This window comes from Tarenaya hassleriana, unplaced genomic scaffold, assembly GCF_000463585.1.
Source record: "Tarenaya hassleriana unplaced genomic scaffold, ASM46358v1 Cleome1, whole genome shotgun sequence".
NCBI lineage: Eukaryota > Viridiplantae > Streptophyta > Magnoliopsida > Brassicales > Cleomaceae > Tarenaya > Tarenaya hassleriana.
This window is the reverse complement of record NW_010960187.1, coordinates 11637845-11658966: the sequence shown is the minus strand read 5'-3', so window position 1 is coordinate 11658966 and position 21122 is coordinate 11637845. Positions and strand designations below refer to the sequence as shown.

General features: G+C 38.3%; 4 protein-coding genes across 6 annotated transcripts; 1 reads left to right on the top strand and 3 right to left on the bottom strand.

The window, feature by feature from the left end:
- Nucleotides 1–885: 885 nt before the first annotated feature.
- LOC104823893 (probable ribose-5-phosphate isomerase 2) lies at nt 886–2404 on the bottom strand. Its single transcript, XM_010555676.2, has 2 exons — nt 2184–2404; nt 886–2054 (listed from the first exon to the last, which is right to left on the bottom strand). Exon 2 carries the CDS (start codon nt 1998–2000, stop codon nt 1188–1190), a length of 813 nt encoding a protein of 270 aa, XP_010553978.1. The 5' UTR covers nt 2001–2054; nt 2184–2404; the 3' UTR covers nt 886–1187.
- An 843-nt stretch (nt 2405–3247) lies between these two features.
- LOC104823881 (ABC transporter G family member 7) lies at nt 3248–7135 on the bottom strand. Of its 2 annotated transcripts, XM_010555655.1 has the most exons (12): nt 6781–7135; nt 6395–6585; nt 6176–6326; nt 5931–6063; nt 5654–5855; nt 5282–5558; nt 4803–4934; nt 4487–4707; nt 4057–4269; nt 3883–3967; nt 3532–3793; nt 3248–3364 (listed from the first exon to the last, which is right to left on the bottom strand). In XM_010555655.1, the coding sequence occupies exons 1-12, from the start codon at nt 7057–7059 to the stop codon at nt 3348–3350; spliced, it is 2163 nt and encodes a 720-aa protein (XP_010553957.1). In that variant the 5' UTR covers nt 7060–7135; the 3' UTR covers nt 3248–3347. The 2 variants fall into 2 exon arrangements, with proteins under 2 accessions (XP_010553957.1, XP_010553966.1); XM_010555664.2 differs by lacking the exon at nt 6395–6585 and having other exon boundaries at nt 6781–6998.
- Nucleotides 7136–7772: 637 nt separating this feature from the next.
- Nucleotides 7773–10967, bottom strand: LOC104823875 (actin-interacting protein 1-1). Its single transcript, XM_010555642.1, has 6 exons — nt 10294–10967; nt 9707–9868; nt 9366–9552; nt 8837–9262; nt 8239–8652; nt 7773–8148 (listed from the first exon to the last, which is right to left on the bottom strand). Exons 1-6 carry the CDS (start codon nt 10683–10685, stop codon nt 7891–7893), a joined length of 1839 nt encoding a protein of 612 aa, XP_010553944.1. The 5' UTR covers nt 10686–10967; the 3' UTR covers nt 7773–7890.
- Nucleotides 10968–18025: 7058 nt separating this feature from the next.
- On the top strand, nt 18026–19884 carry LOC104823857 (uncharacterized protein At1g66480). Of its 2 annotated transcripts, XM_010555621.2 has the most exons (4): nt 18026–18361; nt 18447–18689; nt 19369–19512; nt 19620–19884. In XM_010555621.2, exons 1-4 carry the CDS (start codon nt 18188–18190, stop codon nt 19677–19679), a joined length of 621 nt encoding a protein of 206 aa, XP_010553923.1. In that variant the 5' UTR covers nt 18026–18187; the 3' UTR covers nt 19680–19884. The 2 variants fall into 2 exon arrangements, with proteins under 2 accessions (XP_010553923.1, XP_010553916.1); XM_010555614.1 differs by lacking the exons at nt 18026–18361; nt 18447–18689 and adding an exon at nt 18714–19040 and having other exon boundaries at nt 19126–19512.
- Nucleotides 19885–21122: the final 1238 nt, after the last annotated feature.

Here is a 21122-nt window from a genome sequence, read left to right as displayed (position 1 = left end):
ATTGTGTCGGCTGTCTTTTTGTATTTTTTTTTTCTTTTTCAGCTATCAAAAGACTATTGTTATGTTAATACTTTCAACTCTAACTTCAACTGAATCGAGGGGTGTCAATTTGGGCCCGAGGTCCGAAGTCTGACCCGGTCAAAGCCGAAAAATAGCAGGCTTCGGATCGAAATTTCTTGATCCGAAAAAAATTGGATATTCGGATCAGCTCAAATCAGATTTCGGGTTTGAGTCGGACTGGCCTGAAAGTCCGAATTTTTTTTTTTAAATAACATTTACAAAGGGAAGTCCGTGGGCCGGCCCAGTCCAGCCCGACCCGACCCGAGTCCGGAATGCATAGGGTCGGGCTTCGGATTTAATTATATAGGCCTGAAAAAATCGAACCGGCCTGAGCCAGAACCCGAAATTTCCGGATCAAATGTCGGCTCGGACCGACCCGATTGACACCCCTAATTGAATCCAACTTGATAGATCAACCGGTAGAATGAAAACATAAACCGTCTATTCCGTCCCGATTTCGATCTTTAAATTGAAGAGTCCCGATTTCAAAATTAGTCTTTATCTCGGTACAAGAATCCGGTTACCAAAAAAAACTCTAACTTCAATTGAATTGAATTTTCGTTTAAAAAAAAAAGAAAGTTCAAAGTCCGTCCACTGAGAAATTGAGTCTATCTATTCAATGCAAAAATTGTCATTCGACTCAGGGATAAACAGCATTAGATCCCAACTTAATCCACACTTTGCAATCTTTGACAATTACCTAAACGCTTGGTTCATCAACAGTTGAATGGAAAATTGGCAGAATAACCTTAAAGATTAGGATGCTTAAGGCTTTCTAATAAATAATCCTCTGAATACATATATATATATATACACACACAAACATCAGAAGCATCCAAGATTCAATCACCGGTTGGTTAAAACATGCTAATAGTAGAAAACTTTTGGCCTCTTTTGTCTAAAACACACCAAATCACCCAAAAAAACACATGCAAAACCCATGTTGTAAAATTGACTTTTATATAAAAGACAATGACAAATGTGTCTTGCTTCATAAAATCCAACTTCGTTCTGTAATGAAATCCAAAATCTCCTCTCTTCAAGTACCATGACTTTCCTACCAGCAGAAACCCTACTTCTCTCCTAAGTAATATCAAGCAAATCGGTTCCCCTAAGCGCAGAATCTGTTAACGATTACCCCTTTTCTTCTCCTTGTTCTTGACTGTCACCCCGAGCTCACCCGCAACTATCACCGTGGAAGCCATATCCAGAAACATGCCATGCTCCACAACCCCAGGAAGCCTCAGGATCGCATCGCTCGCACCTCCCAGGTCTCCCATGTCCTTCTCCATGTACAAATCCACTATGTAATTCCCGTTATCCGTCACGAAAGGATTCCCCGTCTCGCCTCCGCCGCCGCGACGGAGCTTTGCGACACAGCCGCAGGATTCGAACAGTTTCCGGAGCTTCTCCTCCGTGAATTTCCAGCAGAACGGGACTATCTCCACCGGCAGCGCCAGTTTGCTTCCTCCGATGTGTTTCACGAGCTTGGACTCGTCCACTATCACCACGAACTTCTTCGAAGCTCCCTCGATCATCTTCTCTCGCAGGAGAGACCCTCCTCTGCCCTTCACGAGATTGAGATCCGGGTCGACCTCGTCGGCGCCGTCGATGGAGAGATCGATGACGGGGTGGGCGTCGATATCAGAAAGAGGGATCCCAAGGGAGAGGGCCTGCTCCTGGGTCTTCTTCGAAGTGGGTATTCCGACAATGTTCTCGAGTTTGCCTTGTCTGAGAAGCTCTCCGATTCGATCGACGGCGTGTTTGGCGGTGGAGCCGGTTCCAAGGCCAATGACCATTCCCGATTCCACGAACTCGACGGCTTTGTAAGCGGCGATACGCTTGAGCTCGTCCTGGGTAAGTATCACAGCAGGCGACGGGGTCACCTCCATGGCCGGCTTCTCCGAGCTGATGAAGAGAGGATCGTACGCAAGCGCCATTTCAGCCCCTCGACGAACTGTCCCAACAAAGCCACAGAGAAAAAAACTCCCTCCCTGGTAGAGAATCAGACAGGGAAAATTCAGGAAATTCCGGATAAACCGCAGAAGAAATTCAAAGGGAAAATCGGAATTGCAGAAAACTCCGGAAGAGAAGAAAAAGAAAGAAAGGAAATTTGCAGAAACCTGCGCTAAAAGAATCGAAATTGGAGGAACGGGGAAAGATGGGAGGGGAAATCAAGGGAGGGCGAGGAACATTGGGGTATATATAAATAGAGAAGGGAGAGCGTGAGAGCTACGAAGAAGAATGTAATTCCGTGTGGTGGCGGTGGCGGAGACGGAAGGTGGAAAGAAAGATAGGGTTTTTTTTTTCTTTTTCTTTTTTGGAGGGCCGAATAAAAAGACGCGGTCCTCCTTTCCCGGGGAATCGGGACCCGACCCTCGGATTCGATTTCTTCACAATTCATTTATTTATTATTAAAAAGGACTTTTCTCTATGTCACATAAAGTGGGTGGGGTATATTCGAGTTTTATTATTTGTTTTAAAAACATCATAATTGTTCGTATTTTTATATTGAATTCGGCAGGGATCGTCATTTCGGTTCTTAATCCAATAATCGAGTCGAAGCGAACCTAATAAGATATAACCGTATCCGAACCGAACCCGATATCAAAATCGAACGGTTATGATTTCTTTAAACCCGAAAAACCGAAACCGAAACCGAACCGAATAAAAAATAACTGAAAAAACCAAGATAATAACCGACAATTTCTTTGGAAAATTGAACTTTTTACCAAAACTGAATCGAACCCGAACCGAACCAGAATTTATATAAAAATCGAATAATTATAATTTTTCTATAACTGAAATAACCGAACCCGAATATAACCGAACCGAAACCCGAATTGGCCACCCCTAGAATTCGGTTTGATTTCGTTCAGTTATATTTATTTCGCTTCTCTTTTTATCGAAAACATACCCATTTTTTTGGATTATTTTTTATTTACTTCGGTTCAGAATTAGTATAGTTTCTAATAAATTACAGTTATGAAGTATTCGATATAATTGATGGAAAATTTGAATTATTGGAGAAATAAGTGTATATATATTATCGGGCCTTTCGATGATGGGCTATTGGGCTTGTGAACAGTAAAAATGACCGTCGTCCTGGTGATCTCCGTGCAACATCTACGTCGTCAGAATCATCGCCGTCATGATCTCCAATTTATTTGGGATCGACGACAACGACTGCAAAACAATCTTTTTTCATTTATTTATTTCCATAGGCAGCGTAATGAAAGCATCACGGAACACGAAACGCGACCGCTGCGGTGGAGATGAATCCTTCTTCACTGAGTGTTGGTACCTGCCGCATATAGAATCCACAAGACACCGATCTCAACTTGTTAATCAGACTTTCTCACACAAATTATGTCAGTTTTATATGTACATACATATATATATGTGTATAGAACATTGTACATACTATTTGTGGAGCCCCGGATGGTTTTATATTCTGTATTGTTTACAAACCTTCCAGTATAAACGGACGGATTTGGTCGTCAGGTTGCTGTGGTTCACCATCATCTGGGTGTGGCTCCACTTGATGGGCAGAAGGGTCATGACCTTCTGTTCCTTCCAGAGGCTCCAGTTGCAGTTCCTCAAGCTTCTGATACTTGGGTTTGTTCTTCTGGAGGAGAAGGTAGGTGGTGCAATACCAGAACAGTAGGATCCTGGTTTGAGCTGTTATCGTCTCCCTTATCCGGCTTCCTCCAAAGGAAAGCCTTTCCAGCACCTGATAGAGGGAATATATAAAGTTAATTTAAAAAAAAAACAAAGGAAAAGAGAAAAGGATGTATGGTTTTCAGACACAAACATTGTTACCTGTTCTCCGGTTTGGATGTCAAATGGGTTCTGATGGTCAAACCGAAGGCCTCTGAATTCATTGATACAGAGTCCCTGGAAGGCCCTGCAAGAAGACAATCCGATAGTCACCTTTCAAAGATTTTAGTGTTTATTTTCGCTAAAAACGAGAAACCGAGCAAATGGGATTTTCACCATCTGATAAGAGAAACACGGGGAATCCAGCGGAAGATGATCGGAGTGCTGTCTGCATTGACGTAGTATCCTCCAAACACAATGAAAACTGTCATGAGCGATGGTCCCACTGCCATTGCAGCCTCTGTGGTCGGGACCATAGCCCCGACGGTTAGACCCATTGCAGACGCGGCAAAGGACTCCACAGTCACTACCCCACAAAACTTTCCAAATCTGGCAAGAAACATATCTTTTCTAAGGACTATTGGCCATGACAAGTACAGATAATAAAACATCTGAGGCTACTATATACAGTGTGTTAAGAACCCAAAGCAAATGTTATGAGGCTAAAGCTGGCAGTTGTGTTAGTTACTATAGTTTCATCAATCTATTCGTGCAACTGGAACAGTCTCTGCTACGAAAACCAGAAGATGAAAATCTACAGAATTACCTTGACAAAGTAGGATTTAGACGTGACATGGGGTATAGCACAGCACCAAACATCAAGGGAAATGCAGCCCCAACAGGGATTTCAGCTATTAATTTGGAGAGCAAGTAAGGGCCTAAAGAATAAGATCCTTTTGCACGTTCTCTGTCCACAATCGCACGCTCTTTAGGGAACAAGCCGACTGTCTTTGTAAGAGCCGCCATAGCTGTGTTTATTGCAGCCACCTAAGCAGAAAAACACTCAGTACCTGCGTAGCTACTACTACCAGTACTTAAAAAAGATATCTGTAACAAGTAACAACATACACTATGTTTCAGACCTGAAGCAAACCCATTCGGTCTTGAATTGATGTCTGAGATTTCCCAATTCTCCAGAAAACTGATCCAAATATCAGAGCAGATGCTACAGACATTCTTGCACGGACTTTGTTTGTGGGCCCATCTCGAGAAGCCTGTGAGTTACTCGATGATATCAGGAACACAAACTGATGACAGTAAATAAAAGTTAAAGATGTTTCTTTGCAACCTCAGGTGTCACTTAAGTTCTCAGTAACTCAGATTGATCAAAGTAATGTCAAGTAAAATCAAATTCAAAGATGCTTGCACATGATCTTTTTTCTTCCTCTTCTTTCATTTTCCACAATGTCATGCAACTTCTTAAAGATAACATAACTTGGTTCTCTTCAAGCGTTTTTATTCCTTCACAAAGGTAGATTTTTCAGGGGGCAGGAGAAAATATTTGAGATCCAGCATATCATCATACATCTAAATCATATGATTACGCAGAAGAAAATGGCACCTGCATCCAAGCACGTTTAAGTAGCAAGAAGAACTGCCTCCACCAATCACCTTTCTTCTTAACAATGGTTTTCTTGTGAGATCTCACGGAATTTCTGGTTTGTTCTCCTTTGCCAAGCGGGGTGGCATAAACGACGGACGATGAAAGCTCCGCAAACGCATCAATGAGGGCATGTACTCTCTTCTGAGAAGAATAGACGCTCTCAGAAGAACTATAGTCAATGGACATAAGATCAGCCAGAAATTCGGCAGGGTTCACATGATCTGGGCAAAGGAACCTGCTCAGGGATCAGAGGAATATTGGTCAAAGGAAGAACTGAATCAAAGAAATGACTACGAATGAAATATAACGGGCAATGTTCAGAAAAGCAACCCGAAGTTCCCAAAGTATGTCAGAGGTTCTTTGCCTGCAGGACCAGCATAGAGAAGTGCTCCCTCTGTAAGCAACACAATGTCATCGAATTTAGCATATACAGAACCCCTAGGCTGGTGTATCGAGCAGATTACAGTGTGCCCATCTTGTGCAAGCTGTCTTAATGTCTCCATCACTTTCTCAGCCTGGAATGCATCAAGCCCTGGCCACAAAAACGTTCTCTTTAAGTGTATTTCCACAATTCATCAATGATCAGAATTTAGTAGAGTAGGCATACCGGTTGTGGGTTCATCAGCAAATATTACAGACGGACTAGCGATCAATTCACATGCCAGCGACAAACGCTTCTTTTCTCCACCGCTGATCCCACGGACTTTTGCATCACCAACACACGAATCTGCACAGCTGACCTTTTGGAGAAGACAGCCAATGGTGAAAGAAAGAACAGAATCACGCCACTAATATACCAGAATTTGAAGCTCCAACGACATTACTGGAATGGAAAGACAGGTGAATCCTTACCAGACCCAGTTTGAACAAAAGGTTGTCTACATACATGTCTCTCTCCTCCTCCGAAGAGATCTCCCGAAGCTGAAGCTCTGTTGCAATAGAAAGCGTTTCCCTCACTGTCAGCTGCGAGAAGAACAAGTCCTCCTGTCTCACAAATGCAAACCTGCGACAGCAAGATGATCCCTCAAATGAATATACACTTGTATAACCCGTGATTCTGACACGACATACTTATAAGCTTTGTTCGAGCTCGGTTCCCCGTTGATGTCCAAACGGCCCGATAAATGCAAACGTGGTGATGCGTTAAGCTGACCAGCGAGAACATTGAGCAGTGTTGTCTTGCCAGATCCAGATGGACCCATTATTGCAAGCAACCTCCCAGGTTTTGCTTCCCCGCTCACATTTTTGAGCAGGAATCGCACCTGTGAGTCACGTTAAGGCCAAATGCAAAACAACCCTTTCTTAGATTCTTGAAATTCCGATTCTACTCCTTAACATGCATACCCTAACAATTTCGATTCCATAAACGGGAAAAAACCCGGAAAATGGATAAATACTACACCGATTAAATTTTGGCATAGAACATATTTCCAGATGCTCGAAACAGGCGCTCCTACCGATTTGAAAGACTTATCCGAAAGGGAGCACGTGATGTTCTTCCAACGTATGGTGATGGGACGAACTTTCCCAGGGGTCGAAGCTGCGTCTTCGTCTCCGTCATCGTCCATCTCGCCGCCGCCATCTTCAGCGTCGTTTGCAGGCAAGAGAACTGGTCCGGGTCCTGAAAACAAGCGGATCAACAGAGCAGCAGCCATGGCAGCTAGAACTCGGCCAACCCCGTTCCCCCCGACTCCCGAAACGACATGGATAAGAGATTTCCCGCCAAAACCCAGCATGCTGTAGGTCTGTGTCTTCTTCTCCTTGGAAGCTCTGGTGAGGTAAAGAAGCAAAGGCTAGAAAACGGCCTCGATAATATCTTGGGTCATATTAATTAATCATATTTTAAATTTGTGACTAATAGAATTTCAAGGAGAGATACGACGTTGTTTCTATGAGCCGAAACGGGCCATATGAGTTTGTAGGCCCATTAAGCTTGATTTGGACCTGTAATTGTCTCGTTCGAAAAAAAAAAGATTTATTTTAGAAAATCTCTTATAAATATCTAAATTTTAATTTGATTTAATTAATATTTAAAAAAATATTTTAAATTTATATCTTAAATATTAAAACATTTTACCATGATTTTGAAAATAATTTTCAACTTCAAAAACAAATCGAATTTGTAAATTGATATCGATTTTGTAAATTATTATATGAATTTTAGAATATTTTAATAATTAATGTATCAATTAGATCAAATTAAAATTTTAGTTATTTATTTATCATATTTTATAAAGTTTTTATGTGAGATTTTTCTTTTATTTTAATCGACGATGTGGTAGCCATTCACAATACATTTACATTTCATGCGAGTTTATATTGGATGCAATTGTTTGTTTGTTTTTTAATGGATTTATTGAACTGCATACTTAAACTCGCATGTTTTTTTTTTCTAAAATAAAGAAGATATGAGGTTTTCTTCATGTAAATGTAGAATTCAGAAATTGGGATCCTCATTACATAAAACTAAACATCACATTATGAAAAATAAATAATTGAGGGGGAAAACTCCCTGTAACAAAAATAATATTAATAATCAAATGGGTCAAGGGGGGAGTGTGTTTTGGTCAAGGAGGATCAAGAAGCCAGGAACGAACACAGGCGTCTTCACCAGAACTGGCGACAGTGAAGTCGTCGATGAAGGAAACAGCGTTGACGCCGCCAAGATGAGCGTTACGGACAGTGGTACGGCTTGAAGCCGGTTTGTCCACTTCGTACACAATCACGCACGTGTCTATTGACCCAGTCGCCACCCTTTTGCTGTCCGGAGACCATCCCATGCTGTTTATCCTCGCCGTGTGGAACACCATGTTGTTTAGCTTCACCTGCAATCAGATCATATATACATATATATATATATATATATATAAGTGTTTTTGCAAGTGAGAGTGTCGGTTTCAAGTTATGGAGTTTACCTGTTTTGTCTCCCTGTCCCATACAACGGCTTCCCGGTTGGCATCTCCAGAAGTGAACATTGTTAAATCAGGGGAGTAGCGTATCACTGTTATTGCTCCTCTGTGTTTCTCCAGTACGGCTTCTTCTTTCAGACTGTCCCCTGATACGGAGTATACGTGTAACTTTCCGTCCTGACCTCCTACAATGGCTTCTCTTCCATCCGGCGAAATGGCAGAAGCTGCCACAGGGAATCCCAGCTCTATCTTACTCAAGATTTCGATATGACCTTTCAGCAGCACAACTCCTGAATCATATGAAACCAGTACTGTTGATTCGGGAGAGTCGACGGCTATGCTTACATCCAATGGCTGATGCCCGATATCGATATGATCCGCATCTCCAAATTCACCATCTTCCAAAGGAATTCTCCAGACCTGTCAATCGAAACGAACGTTTTAAGACAACATAGTGCTGAAACTGCAATGTTGATGTAAAAAGAACGGAAAAATCAAGCAAACACTAAGACTTGAACTCATTCATATTCATGAATACCAAGACCCTAATCAAAGTTTTAAGGGGATACCACCTGAAAATCAGAAGGATGGGATATACATATACCTTGTTATCAAACCCAGATAAGATAATGCTGTTTTCATTAGCCACTAAGCGCTTGATCTTGGTCCCATCTTTCATCTGTAGCTTGCTACAGTACCCAACCCCTTGTACCCATTTCACTATGAGGCCATCGTAGCTGCTAGACAGAATTGTCTTCTGGTTTGTCCCAAGAACAGCCAATGCAGTGACATTCTTTGTATGTCCAGATAGCTGCAACGGAGGCTTATCAAAATCATCTTCAGCAAACAAGCATATGGTACCGCAAAGTGATACCGTAATGAGATTATCATTCTGCCAAAGGCATCCAACAAGCATGCTTTCCGCTCCACCAGATCCGAAACTTATCAATGTCTTTACCACGGAGCCGACAGATCCATCTTCAGATATGTCCCATACCTTGGCAGACTTGTCAGCAGATACAGTGAGTACCTAAAAACTTGATGATATCAGCAACACTCAAGTACCGAGATGAAAAAACCATGAGACATTGCACCGGAGCAGAATGTTGGCATATGATGATGAGAATGGTTACCCGTTTGCCATCAGGGCTCCAGCTAACAGCGTAGATGCTGCCTTCGTGACCGTCTTTTGAGGCTAATTCTCCGATTTTTTCTCCTGTTTTTCCATCGTATATCATACCCTTTTTATCCGAGCTTCCAGTGATGAATTTGCTACCATCAGGAGAGAATCTGATGCAGTTGACGAAATTCGTATGTTCCCTATACAAGAATTCCCAGAGAAAAATCTCAAGTATTAACACCTCAAACGTTGTGCTCTCTGTCGTATCTTATCAAATGCGGAAACATGTCATCCTAGCAACTGAAGAGAAACATCCACACAAACATATGAAATGAGATTTTGTTTCAAACTTACCTGTGGGATGAATGGAACTTAAAGGGAGGTCCATCATAGAAGTTCACCAAGAAATCTTCCCCACAAGTGGCGATTCGAAAAGGTCTCGTGGGTTTGAACGCACAGCTCAAAACCCTCCGAGAATGGCCATCAAAGTCCCCCACTGTGTTGCCAGAATCCCAGCTAACAAATTCACGAAAAAAATATTACCAGGAGTGAAAGTTGCACGAATGAACAGCCTGGGGAATTATAATTCTCAAATCTATGCGTGTCAGTTACCAAACCAAGAAATTATTAGTAAGATTTCAATCTCAACAGCATAACAAACGAAATTCTACACCTCAAAGGAGATGGTCGAAATCGTGAAGGAAGAATAAAGCTAAAACGAAATTATTAGCAAAGTAAAGAGCATATGCAGTGGCGAACAACATATTAGACAATTAATCATACAATCTACACGAGGAAATGTCCATAGATTCTGATCTGTTGGCGTTACAAGCGAGTAAACACCAAAAGCATTCGAGGAGACTATCGGAATCGTAAAACGAAGATAAAAAATAAAGCAAGTATTCTGAGAGGAAATGGGGGAACAGAGGAAGAGAACTCACACGAAGGCTCGAACGAATGACTTTCCCTTTCCATCTCCGGACGCGGCGATCCTCAAGCCATCGGAAGACCACTGGAGATCATCGATCCGACCAGCGAGGACCCTGAACTCGTTCTTCAGCACGAACCCATTGTGCGTTCCCCAGATCCGGACCGTACCCGACACATCAGCGGAGGCAATCCACTCTCCGTTGGGAGAATATCGAGCGACGGTTACGGGATAACCATGCTCGCCGTAGACCTCGACGTCTTGAGGCCGACGGAGACTCCGAATCAAAACGGATCGGCCATTGCAGTAGAGAATAGAATGGGATTTGGGGTCACCGGAGATGAGAATACCACGGCCACGCTCCGTCGAAGGAACGCAAGCAAAGGTCTCGACGAGTTTCGCCATATTCGAAATCCGATGAAGAATCGGAGAGTGTGTCGCAAGGTGTGAGTTTGTTTAGGAGGAAAAGGCCGCGAAATCAGGAATGGGATTTTGAACGGGTTGGCGCGTGAGATGAACTCTCGGGTCGGTTTACTCAATTCCGGGTTGAAGAGGCCCATTACGTTGATTATTGGGTCAAATAGTCGGCCCATAAATACTCACAAAATGAGCATTTGAGCATCATTATGTAGTGTTGGAAAAATAATCTAACCATCCGAATTGAATCAGACTTAAATCTTCGAATAAAAAAATTGAATAGTTCTTCTTTTCCCAAAATTAAAAAAAAAATATCTGAATTCAAATGGAAACAAATAAAAAAAAATGAATATTTTTGTAAATCCAATTGAATCTGAACTAAATCAAATTAAATATAAAATCAAATGGTTATAATTTTTCTAAATCAAAATAACCAAATCTAATTATAACCAAACCGAAACAAATAAATCATCCCTATACCTTACATTGAGTATCCAAACCAAAACTTATCTCTCACTGTGTGTGTTATTTATATACGTGTAATGTGCAAATGCTTTACAAACAAAAACAAATGAAATGATATATTATAATAATGTGAAAAAATTGAAACAATAGAAAATATTCTTTCCAAACGATTTATCTTATAAAAAAAATCGATTTAAAACTTTTGTGACTATGTATGTACACCTGCCAAAAAATTTTTTTTGTTATTGTTGAAATTAAAAAATAAATATGTGATTGAAGAAAAATATAGATTTTGAGATATTATTTTCAATAAGAATGAACATAATATTATGTTAAATATTGTATATCTTATTTGTTTCCGTTATATATATATTTTATTTTTATATCATATGTTAATTTTTCTATAAATATATGAGTTATTTTCATTATAATGTAACAACAAGAAGAAGAGATATAGTAATAAAAGTAATTTCGTTCCTTTTAATTTGTCTTTATTTTTTATTTAATTTCTGCAATTTTATATTTCTACATATGGAAATATAAAATTACGAAAATTAAATAAGAAATAAAGACAAATAAAAAGAAACGAAATTACTTTTATTACTACATCTCTTCTTCTTATTATTACATTACAATGAAAAAAACTCACAGATTTATAGAAAAATTAACATATGATGTAAAAAAAATATAGATATAACGGAAACAAATATGATACATAATACATAATATTATGTTCATTATTATTGAAAATAATATCTCAAAATATATACTTTTCTACAATCGCATGTATATTCATTTTCTTATTTTAACATTCTTCTCAAGATTGATTTTGAAAGAATGCAAAAGTCAATCTTGAAAAGATAATACGAGAAAAATTCATAGATATTTTTATTGTCTTTAGAAAAATCTATAAACACCAAATTTAATTCTTTTAAAATGTATTACTCATTTTTAAATCACTCCGCTTGACTTTGAAGTTCTATCTTTAACTCTTTTTATCATAACACCTCACTTGACCTTAGAGTTTTTAGGTTTGACTTCTTTTTGTCACAACACCTCGTTTGATTTTGGATTTTTATTCCTCTTTAAATGATTTGGATATATTAATATCCAAAACTAAAAAAAAGATTGAAAAATAAAAAAGATATAGAGCATATCGAAACGCTCTGATACCATGTAGAAATATAAAATTGCGAAAATTAAATAAGAAAAAAAGACAAATAAAAAAAAACGAAATTAATTTTATTACTACATCTCTTCTTCTTCTTATTACATTACAATGAAAATATCACATATTTATAAACAAATTAACATGTGATGTAAAAAATAAATATAGATATAACGAATACAAGAATGATACACAATATTGTTAAATATTGTGTTCATTATTATTGAAAAATAATATCTTAAAATCTGTACTTTTATTCAATCATATATTCATTTTTTTATTTCAATAGTTAGATCCTATGATAATATTGTTTCGCTACATTTTATATGCGGGAGTTTTTATGCCAACTAGTCCAATTGAATCTTACGCACATAGATCTCAAAAAAAACTTTGATAATCAAAAACTCATCGGATTTTCGATCCAATTATATTTTCTAAGAAAAAAATTCAGGCGAATGATTTTCTCTTAGCAGAGATTCAAACCTGAGTTGATAATTAACTTTAGGGAAAAACCCCTCAAAATTTCTGAACTTGTAATTTGGTATAATATAAATTCCTAAACTTGCAGAGGTGCCTATTAATTCCCGAACTTGGAAAATTGAACATGTTAATTACTGAACTTGTTAATCTGTTCCATAACAGTCCTCACCATTAATTGGTCAACGAAAAGAGTTGACCTAATCCACGTGGTGTGTGATGTGTCGGGCCGTCCAGAAATTTTGTGCCACGTATACAATTTCAGGATTTTCGAAAAACCAGCGATTTCGACGAGGATGAACAGTAAATCCGGTTTAAATCCTCTCTTCCTATTCAAGATACGGATGCAGGAAAACACAACTGAGTATCAAATCCCTCGCACATTGACCAGATCAAAGACCCAAAAACCCTAATCCGAATTAGGATTGCGAAACAACGAACCCACCATGAAAGATAAACCCTAGCGAGTAAAGCTCCGATTATAGAAATGATCAGACATCAATACCCAGCAACAGATTCAAAGAATCAAAGCCAAAATCAACTACGACTCTACAGCTTCATGCATAATCGAAATCGAAGTTCTTTAGTTGTCAGATCAAATAGTGGAAGACGAAAACGAGGGCATTGAAGAGGGGGAGAAATTGAAAAACGGATACAGAATCGGGTAAAAAAGAGAGGGTGAGATTTAGTTTACCTAATTGAAACTACGACAGTTGATGTGGGGACTGAATCACCGGTTCGCCATTGATGAACCTTCCCCGAATAAATTTTCCCTTTTGCGTCATTACGTTTTTTGTTTTTTACGGTTTTCGTCGGAGTACCTATGTTCCTCTGTAATTCTAAAAAAGAACCCTCCAAATCATAAATCTATATGACGACACAATTCTTCTGATGATCATTACCGAAATAAACACATCACTTTGTTACCATTTACCTTTTTCATGTATCCAATGACGTCATCATTGTCATTTACCGGCTTTTCAGAAAGCCCGGTTTACTGTTCATCCTCGTCGAAATCGCAGGTTTTTTTCGAAAACCTTGAAATTGCATACGTGGCACAAAATTTCTAAACTGGCCCGACACGTCACACGCCATGTAGACTAGGTCAACCCTTTTCGTTGACCAATTAACGGTGAGGACTGTTATGGAACGGATTAACAAGTTCAGTAATTAACATGTTCAATTTTGCAAGTTCGGGAATTAATAAGCACCTCTGCAAGTTCAGGAATTTATATTATACCAAATTACAAGTTCAGGAATTTTGAGGGTTTTTTCCCTTAACTTTAATCTTATCAATTATTGATAAGTCACCCAATTTTTGGTGAACTCGAATACAAAATTTTCAACCTTCAACGATATTTAAGAAAGGTTGTGTATCAATTTTCTTTTATGTCCAATGTTTGCAAAATTATGCAGCCTCGTGTCTATTTCGATTTTTCCATTTTCTCGGCTGGCTACTTAGTACTTACGATAAGGATTCTAATATTTCATTATATAACATAATTATATATTGACCATTTTTTGTTGAAGGGGAAAACACACACATGCATATTAGATGGTCATGATATTCCGTACGGACGATGCTATTTTTTGTCAAATAATAATAAGAATAATAATAAATAAGAATAAATAGATATCATATCATGCATCACATACTTCACATGCATATGTAATGTGAACGTATGCACACCGCACAATCTACTCACGTTCTTTGAAATGAATTTTATAAATTTTAACGGATAAACATTCATTGTGTACACGCGTGTTATACTACGAGGGTGACTGGTTACACCGCTGCCAACCGCAAACGGAGCGGTTGCGATTTTTGACGGTTGGTGGCAGGTGCAAAACTGATTGATTAAACCGCAGACAAACCCTACCGCAACCTAACTTCAAAAATCTAAACGCTACTTTATAGATACGTTTCGGTAGCGTTTTCCTACAATTAAATTAAAAGACCAACATACCCTTATTAAAAATTTTAAAAAACCCTAAAATTCTCTTCGTTTTCTCTATTGCTTTTGAAACTCACGATCTTCATCTCCGTCAAACCCACTTTCTTCTTTGTTCTTCTGTCGATTAGTGTTTTTCGCTTTGCTGGAGCTCGCTGAAGTTCATCATCTCCGTCATCTCCAGATATATCTCTGTTTCTACGAAAAATCCTCTCAGATTCCCTTTTCTCTTTGTGGATCTGTTTGTTTATTGATATGGATGTGAACTTCAAAAATCTAATGATATGGATCTCTTTGACTGCCTTTATTTGAATGTGTTTGGTGATATTCTCGACAAAAATACTGTATTGTAGAATGAAGTTTGTTGGATAATGGAGATCTCGATCATGTCCTGAATGTGTTCAGTGAAATACCTGAACGAGGTGTTGTTACCTAGAAAATGATGATAAAGGGATTGTCCTTGTTTTGTTGCTTTGTGGGTCTGTATATTTACCAGTGTTTCAATTGAATCGAGGTGTGAGAAATATGAAAGTGTTTCCTCCTTTGAACGTTCATATCTCCAAGTGCCCGATATTACATCCAATGGATGATGAAATATTGGTGGTTTGTTTTCAGTTTATTCTGGTTAAAGTTTGAATTTAAGATTGTAATTTCTCTATAACAATTTAAGAGAATTACTAATGTTTACAAAGATTAGTACTTAGAATGAAAATATAATATATATATATATATAGAACAAGGTTAACTATACAAACAACATGAGTAATTATGTACAATTAGTGTTTAATGATCAGTTCATTTACATCGCAGGATTCAACTTGCATTGATGTACAATACATAAGTGAAGCCATCATTTTGTTCATTACTTTCTGATAGTTGTTTTTCTTTCCAGTAAATTTGGGGAAATCTACGACGAAGAATTCTTTGTCAGTACCTTAGCAAATGATGTACGAGTGGTTGATAAGATTCCTGAATACTTAATGGAGCGATTTGACTACAACATGAGCAATGTCTTCAACTTCAGAATTAAAGCATGGTCTCCTATTCTGTATTACCGAGATTCAGTCCTGCCAAAGCTGCTTGAAGAGAAGTGAGTCACACATTGGTTAAGAAAATTGTCTTAACAAGTCAAACTTGGTTTCAGTGTTCAACACAGATCCTTTTACTTATAATGTAAGGGCAGCTCACTGTCTCGTTAACATGTGTGATTGAAGAATTTTGCTGTCTTTTCATGGCACTATTTTGTTGATGATTTTGTTTAGTTATTATGATTTGAATTTAATTTTTGATATTATGTTTTAATAGTATAACATGATTGTATAATTTTTAGATTTATCAATAATTAATTTTAATATTTTTATTATATAATTTTTTAATTAAAAATATATTGAATTAATGGAATTTATATTTTAAATATTTTTATATAATTATATTATAAATTATATATAATATTTTTATCAAATGACAATATAAAAATTAATTACAATTAATTAAAAAATTATATTAAAATTATGTCCCTTTTTTGTAATTTATTTCAAAATGCAACCGCAATTGTGGATAACCATTCACTTCTAATCGCAACCAACCGCAATTGCAACAAACAGTCATTTATAAATCAGTCAGTATCAACCGCTCACAATCGCTACCAAACATTCTGAAAATGTTATCAACCACAACCGCAATCGCAGCGGTACAATCAGTCGAACCCTACATGCCTTTTAACCGTCCAGATCATTTCTTTTTCTGATCTAAACGTTCACTTAGCTTTCAACCCAATTATAATTTTCAAAAGATAGGATAATTGATCATTTGAATATCATTTCCAAATGAAAATTCGAAACAGAAAGAGTTTTGTTCCATCGTTTATCAGTTAATCATCCAATCTTAGACCATCCAGATTATTTAAGTTATGTTTTCAAGTTACGATATGTTTATTTAATTTTAACCTGTATTTTTTTTCTCTATCGAGAAGTTATATAAATATACGTATACATGTGCGTTTAATTAATTTTATGATAATAAAGATTACGTGGACTGCAAAGTCATCAATGTCGAAGTTCCAAGTTGACAAACGGACCATCAATTTGGACTTTTTATCGCCACTCGCTGTAACACTATTTATCCACCCATACAAATTCGGAACCCATGTAATGCAAATAGCGTTTTTTTTTTTAAATCTCCGCCCCAATATGTAAAAGACTTAAAAGTTATACGTACAAAACCATTCGCTTTTGAAATTCTACGATGCATGATAAATAATTAACTATATATGTATGTACATATAATCACAATTTTAGTAATATTTCTCATGATATAATTTTTAAATACTTGATAAGTTGATATTATTGGATCCATGCACCACGGGAATTTCATAACAGCCATAAAAAAAAAAAATTTCCCCGGAAATAATATTCGGAAGATAACTAACTAATTGATCTTGAAGTAGTTGTAATTTTCCACAACTTTTTTTTATCTCCCGTATCTATGATTTTGTATACACATAATCCAAAATTAATTATGACACGACCAAAAAAATCGAAGGCATGGTTTCTTAATCAGTTTCCGTACCCCCTTTGGGATCCGTGATTAACGTAAAAACTAGCTTTTGGGTAAATAATAATAAAAAATTAGAGAAAATTAAATTTACGATGATTAGGTAATCACGTACGTCCACCGCTCATCTCCGCAACATATGGTAAAGTTTAATGTATGTTTATGTAGAAATCAAAGTAATTAATACGTGACCAAATTGGTTGGAGAAAGGCGAAGGACAAAAGTTAAAGCGCATGGTCCACCAAGTTGAATAGTTGGACCGCATGATGTTGTCCTGTTCAAAGTTGCGACAAAGTCAGACTGAATTTCAACAAAAATTCCAATTTCGTTACCCAAAAAGTTTAGTACTTTTCCAATTTTTTTTTTTTTATATTACGAATTGAAAATTACACAAATCATACATTCAAAGTACCTTTAATTAAAAAAAGGGCCAAATTCAGATAAAAAGCTTCGTAATTCAGCATTTCACTAGCTAATGCAATAGTTTTTTTTTTCCTTCAGATAATCGTGTGGACAATATCGCGATTTCTACAAAATTCATAATTATTTTTTTCTATCGAGTTATAGAGCAGTGGCCATATGAGCATATCAATTTGCTGAATAAAGTTTAAAAACATTGTCAAGGCAATGACGTCATCACGTATCTAAAGATGTGTATAATTAGCATGTTTTCCTATATAATTATATTTGATTTTTTTTTAAAAAAAAGAGAGAGAGAGAGAGAGAGAGAAATGTATGTCGACTCAAGTCTCTATTATAAATCCGGCAAGCTTTGAAAGCACCACATAATTTACAGCCTCAGAACGGTGGCACACCCAAAAGGTCCAAGCTTTATCCATCTAATAATCAGATCTCAGAGAGAGAGAGAGAGAGAGATGGGTAATAGCTTAGGGGGCAAGAAAACGGCGAAGGTGATGAAGATAGACGGAGAGACGTTAAAGATGAAGACGCCGATGACGGCGGAGGAGGTGCTGAAAGAGTATCCAGGCCTCGTCTTGTTGGACTCAGAAGCCGTCAAGCATTACGGCGTCAGAGCCAAGCCCCTCCAGGTCTCTTTTTTTTTTTTATTTACTTTACAATATTTTTTTTTTGCTTCATGTGACTGAAAGGGTTATATGATAATGGGTGGTGAAGGCGGGGCAGAGGCTGGAGGCGAAGAGGCTGTATTTCCTGGTGGAGCCTCCGAGGCAGAGAGAGGGTATTCCGCCGAGAAGGGTAAGATCGGGAATCCACATGAGCGCCCAGGAGAGGCTGGAAAGCCTCGTGCTTGCCCGGAGATCCGCCTCCGATCTGTCTATCCTCAATCCCTCCGGCCGCCGGACTGAAGCCGAGACTGCCGCCGCCGGATCTGTCAGAGTGAAGGTTAGGGTTCCTAAGGCGGAGGCAGAGCAGAGAGAGAGAGAGAGAGAAATGTATGTCGACTCAAGTCTCTATTATAAATCCGGCAAGCTTTGAAAGCACCACATAATTTACAGCCTCAGAACGGTGGCACACCCAAAAGGTCCAAGCTTTATCCATCTAATAATCAGATCTCAGAGAGAGAGAGAGAGAGAGATGGGTAATAGCTTAGGGGGCAAGAAAACGGCGAAGGTGATGAAGATAGACGGAGAGACGTTAAAGATAAAGACGCCGATGACGGCGGAGGAGGTGCTGAAAGAGTATCCAGGCCTCGTCTTGTTGGACTCAGAAGCCGTCAAGCATTACGGCGTCAGAGCCAAGCCCCTCCAGGTCTCTTTTTTTTTTTTATTTACTTTACAATATTTTTTTTTTGCTTCATGTGACTGAAAGGGTTATATGATAATGGGTGGTGAAGGCGGGGCAGAGGCTGGAGGCGAAGAGGCTGTATTTCCTGGTGGAGCCTCCGAGGCAGAGAGAGGGTATTCCGCCGAGAAGGGTAAGATCGGGAATCCACATGAGCGCCCAGGAGAGGCTGGAAAGCCTCGTGCTTGCCCGGAGATCCGCCTCCGATCTGTCTATCCTCAATCCCTCCGGCCGCCGGACTGAAGCCGAGACTGCCGCCGCCGGATCTGTCAGAGTGAAGGTTAGGGTTCCTAAGGCGGAGATAGAGAGGCTGGTCAGGGAGAGCGCGACCGAGGCCGAGGCCGCCGAGAAGATCGTCGGTCTCTTCGTGGCTAAGCAGAGGGACCAAGACGCGCGTGACAGCACGCGCCGCCTTGGTGGAGGAGTCAAGGCCCGTGAGGTGAGTTTTGTCCTACTGGACTCTTCCTCTTACTTCTCTTTCCGTTTCCTTCTTCCTCGATCAGTATAAGAACAAAAAACACGTGCGTATATTATTTTTGGATGCAGAAAAGAGTGAGCTTTATGGCGCCGAGAGAGGCAGGGAAGGAGATAAGCGTCGCTTCTTAATTAGTCGCCTTTTAAATTTAATAGAATTAGGAATTAAATCCCCCTTTGATGGTTTCTGCATCTTCCTCTGTATATACAAAAGCAGGAATTATATATTATAGGAAAAAAAAATATATATATATATAGATTTTTTTCGAGAGAGGTAACTGGATGATGTATCCATTGCTTGAGGCGATTATAGACTATCAAAAGTTTTTATTAATTATTGAATTGAATTCCCGGTCTTGATCTTGTGTACGTACCGTTTCAACGGTTAAAGAGCATGATTTAAAAAAACAATTGTAAAAAAAAGTGATTCAAATGAAGGAAAAAGAACTCTAATCAAGCGGACTAGTCCGGTCCGACTTGACCCAATTCCGAATCTTATAGGATCGGACTTCGAACTCGGTTTTACAGGTTAGAAAAAATTCGGACCGGTCTGAATACCTTCGTTACGAATGCGGGTTCGGATCGGATCGATTGACACCTCTCTAGATGTTCATCACCATTTTGCAAAAAGGGTTTCATTAAAGGCCATATATAAACCATCGTGATGTACCTTTAAATAGAAAATGGAATATATTTTTTTTATAATCTAAAAGTTCGTACTATAATATCCTAGAGAATTGGAGAAACCGATTCTCCAATTGTTTTTTAACAATAAAAAAATTGCTACCAAGCAAAAAAAAAATGTATAATATTATATTTCATGGGCCGCAATATTGTTTATATCATTATGGGCATACAAAAAAAAATATATAATTGATGGTAGATATTGGGCCATACGTGTTTAATTAGTAATGTAGTATTTGGGCCTAAAGCAAAGTCCACACAAAAGGGTTGGTAGACCTTTAAAAAAAAAAAAGCCGACGCAATGTGAATGCGTCAGCAAGAATTGTGTGAATGCTCCATTCCAATAAACCCGGCAACATTAATTTGTACAATTCAAAGGACAAATCAAACAAGGATATATGTTTTTTTTTATGTATCATTTAATAAAGCCCTTTTTTTTTCTCTATCTCTTTCTTACCCTCTCAGTTTTTGCTCTTTCAAGTTCATAATCATATATTTTTTAAATCTAGAAATTCACCGCTCTTTTGGTCCAACTATATCTTCTAAAAAATCGGAAAATCCATGTGAATGTACCAGGACTCAAATTCGGGTTGAGAAAGGACTTTACTTCCTTCCTCACCGGTCGAGCTATCCAAACGATCGATTTTCTTAAACATATTTATTTATTTGTATCAAACGCACCAAAATACCTCCAACATTGAATCGGATCCGAAATGGTCAAATGCACGAATAACGTACTATTCTAAACATCTACGTACGAATATATACATATACGTATATACACACACACGTCACGTTTGAATAAATTCTAAATAGGCTGCTACTGCTAATGCGGGGAAGCACAAATTTCAACCCAAACAACACATAATATTACACGACGCCCGTTCACTG